Source organism: Pezoporus occidentalis, unplaced genomic scaffold (genome assembly GCF_034315485.1).
Source record: "Pezoporus occidentalis ecotype Australia unplaced genomic scaffold, CSIRO_AGI_Poc_V1 ctg91, whole genome shotgun sequence".
Taxonomy (NCBI): Eukaryota; Metazoa; Chordata; class Aves; order Psittaciformes; family Psittacidae; genus Pezoporus; species Pezoporus occidentalis.
Window position 1 is genome coordinate 2229090 of NW_026916273.1, and position 8262 is coordinate 2237351.

Sequence of the window (8262 nt, forward strand, 5' to 3'; positions counted from 1 at the left end):
GAAGTAATAAGAAAAGACAGCTTGACCTTCTGACAATAAACAATTCAAAAGAAAGGCCATCAAATACAGTCCCTGGAACTCAAAAAAACTTCTGTGTTAAAAATAAAAGTACTAAAGCATTATTATACTATTAAAAAAGAAAATCTACACATTTTCCCTGTTTAAAAAGTAACCAATATAATAAGCTGGAAGTAAAATCCTTAAATATAGCTGATGAGAGCTGAAGGACGAACACCCTTGGGTTGTAATGCCTCAAACTATGCTTCCTCTGCTTGTTCCTATGCATTTTATTTGATCAATTGATTTAACTTTGCTAGGGAATTGTTCTTGGCCCCAGTTTTGTCAAGAGCAGCAAATGTGTACTCTCTCTTCTCTGTAAGGCTATTTATACAGTGTGACAATACACACCTGCGTTTCATATACCCTTTTGTAAGGTAACCAAGTAGAAGTCAATTTAAAATTACTGGAGTTCAAAGGGTGCATGGAAGTGAGGAATTTAAACAGATAAGGAATATATTTTTCAGCTTCAAATACCAATTCTATTTCTAAAGCATCCATTAGTAGTCATCTGCTTCCCCCTGCAGTTTTGTGAAGCTATTGCTGTATCATGCATTTAAGGATTTGAATTTCAATGTAAGGTTGTAGTCACTCAAATATCCTTTTTCAAATCTTGCTAGAGCTGTCGCTTGGAAACTGCCCAATCTGCCCTCTACACTTAGAGGCAGAGTAATAAGCATTGCTGAATACTGGCTGATCTCTTGCCCACTGTAACACTTTGGTAAAGACAGGTTAGACTTTCTCCTGCCAAATCACTACCTTTTCCTGAAACTATAAGCACACTTCCAGAGACAACAGATCACATCCATCCTTGACAGACAGTTTAATATGCCAGTCTGTGACTACTCCTGAGTGACAATACATGCCATCCAGTCCCTCCTGTTCCAGAGGCAACAGCCCCAGAAAGAAAAGTGGACCTGACCACTTAATCCACCACCACCACAAGTTGAAAAGATCCCAATATGACAGTATCAGCATCTTCCAGAGAAATGTAAACTGAATATAAGGCTTTCCATTCAGTTTATATAACTCTAATCAGATACCAGCACTGAAAGAAAGATGTAGGTAATGATCATGTTGCCTTTTAATGCAACAATTAAAATGCCTTTTAACTGCAACAAAAGACTTTTATGTTTATTTAAAAATATAACTCAAACTATAAATCACACAGGAAGAATATAACTCCAGATTTTATCTAAGTTCTTTTCACCAGCACTTGGAATTAATTACTTCAGCAGATACAGATATACTTCTCAAGCTTTGATTAACTTGGAAAATATAACAGGATGTTTTGTTTCATTTTGCAAACTATAGGACAGGGCAGTTTTACTCTAACAATCCGTCTTTTTCTCCAATTTGACCAAAACAGCATATTTAGTATTGGTGCTGTACTGTATACAGAATTCAGGTTATTAAAGTAGGTCATTTGAATAAGGGGATCACCTTTTCTTATATTTCACTCCATTGTGACACCTTCAAAACCCAACTGTATTCCGAGTTTTAATGCTATACCAAATTATTTTGAATGCTGATGCAAATTAACAAAATATATGTCCCTTATAACATAAATTACTGAAAAAATACCAGTAAGTTTCACTGCTGCTCAGTCAGTTGGGTTATCTCATGTATTAATAATCTGGGGTTTTTTTTGTCCAACTACATAATTCTTCTTGGAAAGAGTTCTGAGACCATCTTCAAGTCTGAGGACTGCTCCAAAATATGATTTACTTTGCTGTACCCCATCTTCCATTTTGTACCTTAGCTTTGAGTCTATAAATACTACAGAAAAACACTAGCAACTTTGACAAAGTCGCTATTATATTATATTGGATATATGGAACTAGGAAATAACCAAATGCTGAAATGAATGCCTATACCTGAGAAGCCATTCCAGAAGAAATTCCAGATCAGCTCTGGAAAAGCAAATTCTATACAGAAGCTGTAATTTATGGAAGAACAATAGCATCAACCTGAAACATGGCGAAGAAAGAGTGAGGCAGGAAGCAGTTTGGGGAGATTTGTTGATTAAGACAATCTTTTCTAACACATCCTAGAACTTCTGGGGAAAAAAGGGCAAAGGAATCTCAGGTATAACTCAAAAATTCTATTTCTCAAAGATGGGTTTCACTTAATTCTCACAAAGTTGCTAAAAATATACTAATCAAGAACCTACCAGAGCTGTGTTCCTTGTCTTGCTGACACACTTCCTAGCGTTAAAATAGAAGTTGAGCATGATTACAACCAGCTGTAGCTCAAATGCACACGCAACAGCCCAAAGAAGGGAACTGCTTTTGAGGAATACTGGATATTTATTCCAGGGTCTTACAGCAGTTAGAAGGGAGTGTTCTATAGCCAAAATAAGAGCTCACTAGGCCAGGTGCTTAAATCTTTGACAGTCAAGGCCCAAAGAACAAGACATCTGTCATGATGGCACAGGCATGAGGGATTCAGAATCTTGCTGCTGCATAAACTCGTAATTAATGGGTGTCCCTCCAGAAGAGGACCAGGTCAGACTGAAACAATTACCATGCAGCAGCTGTTGGGTGTCTTCTGATTAATTCTGTAGACTAGACCAACGTCAAAGCCATCACTGTCAATGACAACTAACCAGAAAAATCTGTCTGTAACGAATCAAAAGCAATTTACTGCTCAGTGCCTCTGCTGAGGCAGCAACCAGCATGCTTTTGAAACAACAAAATCTTTAAGTGAATTTTGTTTCAGGCTGCTTAATTCTTAAAAAGCTCAGAGTTGCAAGTCCAGGCAAGTAACCAGGCCCTGTGCTGCGTCTGTTTTTAAGAATACATCTTGCAGGTTTCTGTCTTAATATTGCTTCAAGTTCTTATTTTGCTTCATTGTGCAGAGAAGACTTCTTACGGTATCAATACTGTTTCCCTGGGAATAACTCCTATTGCTTAAAATTAGAAATCTCACTGTATAGGGCTTTTAAAATATAATTGAGAGAAAATGTACAACTGCTTCCTCCCTCTCTGATCTCTGGAGCAGCTTCTGCATGGGTGAAAATTCTACTCAGAGCTGCTACCATGAAAGCTTGCACATGGGATATGCATAAATACACAGGGCAAGGACTAGAATCAGTCTTTGCATCTCCAGATTAAATGAGACACTTTCTTTTCTACATCATTCAAAACAACCCAAGCTGCTAAAATATAACAGTGGGCTTAGTTTAAAAACAAAACATGAAACAAACCACAAACCATTACAGTGTAGCTCCATAAATTTGATCTGAGCAGGGGTAAAATCCAGCTTTCTTTATGACTTGAGTATATAGTTTATGGTTGGTGCTGCAACCACAGTTCATAGGAAGTTTGTCTTATTTAGGCAAGTAGTGTAATTGATGAAAATCCATCTCCCCTTGTATGCCATCACGAGGCTGCCATTTGATGTCTACTTTTACCAGCGGTGCCCTTGATCTAAAAATACAGCATTATTTTTCATTTGAATCATTCCCTGTAAGTGGTTCAGTGCACATTCACAGAGGTGTGCTAGCACAATGAAGGAGACAGCAGGGGGCTGAGAATAACTGATCAAGGACTGCCTGAGTGGCAAATACAGCACTGCTGCTGAGTGTCTGGTCACAACCTAAACAGTCAAATAAACAGGTTTGGAATATTTCTGCCTCATTTTCTCCAGCTGAGAACAAAAAAAAAAACCCCAACTAACCAAATAAAGAAAAATCATGTTGCCTTTCTCAAAAATGACCTCTGAAGTAATTGGAAGGAGGTTTAAAATGTAACTGCAGTATTTTTTCTTAAAAGCTGCATCATTTAACAGATTCTTTTCACAATCAAAATATAGAAAATATTTCACTTTTGAAAATAAAATTTGTAGACATCGATTTCATATACTATGAGGGAAACTGGAGAGGCAATTAAGGAATAACCCTGAATAATGGTTTAACTACAGAGATAATGTAAGGTGATGCAGGGTAAGAACATGAAAATGGGCTACTTCAATAGTCAGAACTGTTGTAAGCTTGTAATTCCTCTCTAGTTTCTGGATTTCTCAAGCTTTTCTTGTAAGAGACACCAACAATATTTTGTTAAGAAAAAAACAGCTGTATCTTAAAGACCATTTCTATAACCCACTCTGAAAAGCTCTCTGTGGAACATAAAGTTCAAAATATAAGTACTCCCAGTCTAATAGTTATGGTGATACTAAGAGATGGAATTCTTCCATTTCATTAGGTATAATCATAAATCAAGCTGAAGGGCACAATTGCTCAATACCACTAGAAATAAACCTACAGAAATATGAGAACTGCAGCTGTCTCAATACTTTCTCTAAGGAAATCTTTCCAGCTTTATACAGTTATTATTTTATACACCCATAGCACCTTTCAATGAAGTTCCACAAAGCTGACTGCAAGTACTGAACAGTCACAACTCTTCTGCTCATTTTACAGGAGTCAAAAATTGATGTGCAAAATTAAATGATTACCTAACAATATAACAGAAACAACAGCAACATGAAAACTAAGACACCCAATTTCCAGTCCTGCTGCTCTTTCTAAAGTTCAATTCTATGACATAATTTCTTCCCAGCTTTTATCATTTTGCCAATGAAACTCTCAAGCTGCCTTCAAGTTATAGGCTGCTGAAGAAGCCCCATCATGACTCATGATGACACTGCTCCTTGTTGTACAAGCAATAAACACAAGTAGAAAAACAGGACTGTTTAGTTTAAACTGGAAAAGATGCAAGAGCAATGCAATGTTTTTAATCTGTAGTGAGTAGGTCAAGGAAAAGCGATTACTGCCCTGTGTTCAGCAGCAAAGAAAATGCATTTGGAGAGTGCCCTGTTTTGGTGAACCCCCATAAAAAGACATCAACTTTCAGGAGTCCTGAGGGCCCCCAGGATGTTCAGCACATTGGAGACCATGGCCTAAGCAAATAGCCTGGGAGAACTGAGTTCAGCCTTAAGAAAAGATGGCTCAGGGAGACTTCATTACTAGAGAAAATTAAGACAGACTCTTCCTGTGGGCATGCAGAAAAAGAAGGGCCAGTGGTTACAAGTCGCAACAAAGGCAATTCTAATTAAATAAAAGGAAAAATGTTTCTACCACAAGGGTAGTTAAACATTAGAACAGGGGCCCAGAGAGGCTGTGCAGCCCTCCCAGGTTCTGAGATTCCAGTGTGGCTCTGGGCTGGCTGATGTATTTGATCTATCTTTGTGCAGAGCATTGGACTAGATGACCTCCAGAGGTTCTTCTGGGGCAAAGGATGCACCCAATAACCTCTACCTCCTTCCCCACCCCCCCGTTATTAAGTATTAGATCTCAAAGTATTACAACTGGCCAGCATTCTTATGCCCATTTTACAGATATCAGAATTGAAAGTGATAGATATGAAGTGATTTCCACAAGGTCAAGCAGCAGACAAGTGTTACATTTAGACTCATTCCTACTTCAAGGAGATTATATTCCATGTTCCCCTCACCCACTAGTCCCATACTGCTTTTCTATCTCAAGGAACTTCTACATTAACGTAACTATCTGTACAACAGATTAAAAAACTACCTTTTTGTTTTCACTGATGTATTTTGGTCAGAAATTCCATCCTACCAGCAAGGGAACTATTTCAGCCACCACTTGATTAAACTTCTCTATACTGATTTGTAACAAACAATATGTCTGGTTACCTGTGACATCTTAGCTCTGCGTACTTCTGCCTCTCATTCCCTATTTACAGTAGCTGACAGTAAGACCACGGCATAATTGAGTCACTGCCAAGCCCTTCCCTGTTTCCAACTTTTTTGGGCAAGGTATAGCCAGCATTTATTTACTTATATAACACAGTCAGGGCTAGCTAACAGTTAAGAAACTGTGGTCCAGCTTTACTAAGTCAGTTGAATTAGCAAAGATCAGCCTGTCTGTACAAAAGAGTAATAAGCCCCTATAAATTAATTCATAAGATTTTAAGCACTTAAAAAAATAAATTTTATATGACCCTGTGCTCCTTCTTTTTCATCAAATGACTCATTTTAGTAGTACTCATCCATTACAGTAATAGTTTTTCTACTGTTCTTGGTGATTTGGGAGTTCCCAGAATAAAAACTACTGAGCTACACAATACTGTATCTTCCCCTATGAAGTAATGCTTTCCTGAGATGCTGCCTGCCTTCTCTTGTCAGCTACCATTCCCTTACTCCATTCTCTCCTTCCCTCATCATAATAAGTTATTCATTGTTACTTATGATCCAAATTGTACAACCTGCCCTCCAATAAGGACTTTATTTCCTTTAGTAAAGTAAGATTCAATTCATGGCAACAGGACTATTTATTAAAGTTTGCTGAGGTCTTCCCTTCATATAATTTACAATACATCAGAATTCCATCTTTTCCCCAGATGCCAAAGACTACAGTAGTACTTTCTGTCACTATTTCAATTTTCAGTACAAGTAACTGCTTGTTTGGATAATTCAATCAGATTTTAAGAGGCTAGCTCAGTTGTTCAAACATGATCTGTTTCTAAAGCTATTTAACTTGTCAAAAACAGTGTTAAAAAATAATTACACGAGTTGTACATTGGGACACAGATTTCAGTTTAGTGTCTTTACTCCCCCAGTACCTGCAAACTGAAGTGGATTTTTTTTTTCCCTAATTTTTTTCAACAAATGAGTAGCAAGCCCTGCACTATTTGCTATGAGAACATAATTACCAGCAGAAATTCACCCCATCACTTAAGCAAACAGAGTCAAATGCTGGAAGTGATTTAATAAGTTATCTCCACGGTAAGAAAAAAAAAAAAAGTACTTTTTTTTCTAGCTACTTGATGACCATAATATATTAGAACCTTGAAACTAACTGCTGTCAAGTGACAACACTGACTGAGGGGCAAAAAAAACTGGTTCACACAGACTTACAGGGAGTAAACACCATTACAGAGACTATTGGACTTCTTCCAAGAACAGCATTATCCAGTTTGTTATCCAAATATTTTGGCCAATGTAACCACACTGAAGGTAAATAAAACATTTCATGCTTTATGTTTGATTAAAGCTTAAGTAATCTATAGGGATACTTTCAGCATTAATCCAAATAAATTGTATTACATGAGCTAGCCTTTCAGATATGAAACGTATCCCAAAACCTGCTTTGAGTTTTGGAAAAGCACCTTGCAGCAATTAGGTGAAATGTTAGGTGAAAACAATGAACGCACACAAACTAAAGAACACAGAACAAGGGAATTTTTGTTTCTTATAATCTGAGTCACAGTACCGTGACACACTGCTGAAAATAGACAAAAATCTGCAATGGAATGTGATGATTAAGAACAGCAAGGAAAGCTAACAAAATGTTTGTTACCTAAAGAAGAAATTAAGAACAGTAAAACCAGACACATAAGAGTTTTAAAGGTCCACATTCTTGCCAGTCACAGACCATTCAGAAATGTGACACTGAAAATATATCTTTTTACATTCAGCACGGGGACTTTGGATTACCTGTTTTTCTTCCTCCGGCATATCTTTTTCTAGTTCTAGTAAGTATTCTTCATCTAGTTCCGTCTGCTTCCTTGAGCTAGTCTCATCATTCTGTAAATTCCCTTCATCATCCAACACAGGTTCTTTTGCATCAAAGGAGTCATGACAGTCATGGAAACACTCATCTGCTGTTGTGATATCTTTGGCTGAAGATGCTCTGCATCCACTTTCAATATTGTGGCGATTCTGTGAATCTTGGGGGCCAGTCTCTGAACTCTTCTGATCGGAAAGCTTTAAGTGATCAAGTAATTCTTCAGGTGAATTTGCATCTTTAAACTCTTCCATATTGGACTCCTTGAAGGGGATAGGTTTTTACAAATGTGAAAGAAAAAGCCCTCATAAACACAGCAGAAATGCCTTGTCAGCAGATGAATCTCTAAACCACTTAAAAGTACTCTTGAAATCCCCCGAGGGAAACTTATTATCCCTCAAGGAAGGGAGGAACCTGTACATGCTTCTTCCATGCACTACACAGCGACATGGGGGCCAGCACACTATTCCCATGTTAACTGACAAGCTCGGACTCCTGGGACCGGCTCGGAACTGCGCTATACTACGTCTTTTCCACTGCACTAGGGCGGAAGCCGCACATACTTGCGTACCCACGGGCCTCAGCAGACCCTCGCCCAGCCAGGACCCTGCGGATGCCGTGCAGCAAGCCCCGCCGCCGGCCCCACGCTCCCCGTCAGCCCCATCTCGACCCCC

General features: G+C 38.3%; 1 protein-coding gene across 1 annotated transcript in view; it reads right to left on the reverse strand.

Annotated features, from left to right (window-relative positions):
• TTC1 (tetratricopeptide repeat domain 1) overlaps positions 1-8026 on the reverse strand; it is a 29309-nt gene extending 21283 nt beyond the window's left edge. Inside the window, exon 1 of the mRNA XM_062605269.1 lies at positions 7519-8026. Coding sequence (XP_062461253.1) covers positions 7519-7842 — 324 coding nt within the window. The 5' untranslated portion in view covers positions 7843-8026. The remainder of the gene's footprint in view (positions 1-7518) is intronic.
• Between the last annotated feature and the right edge of the window lie 236 nt (positions 8027-8262).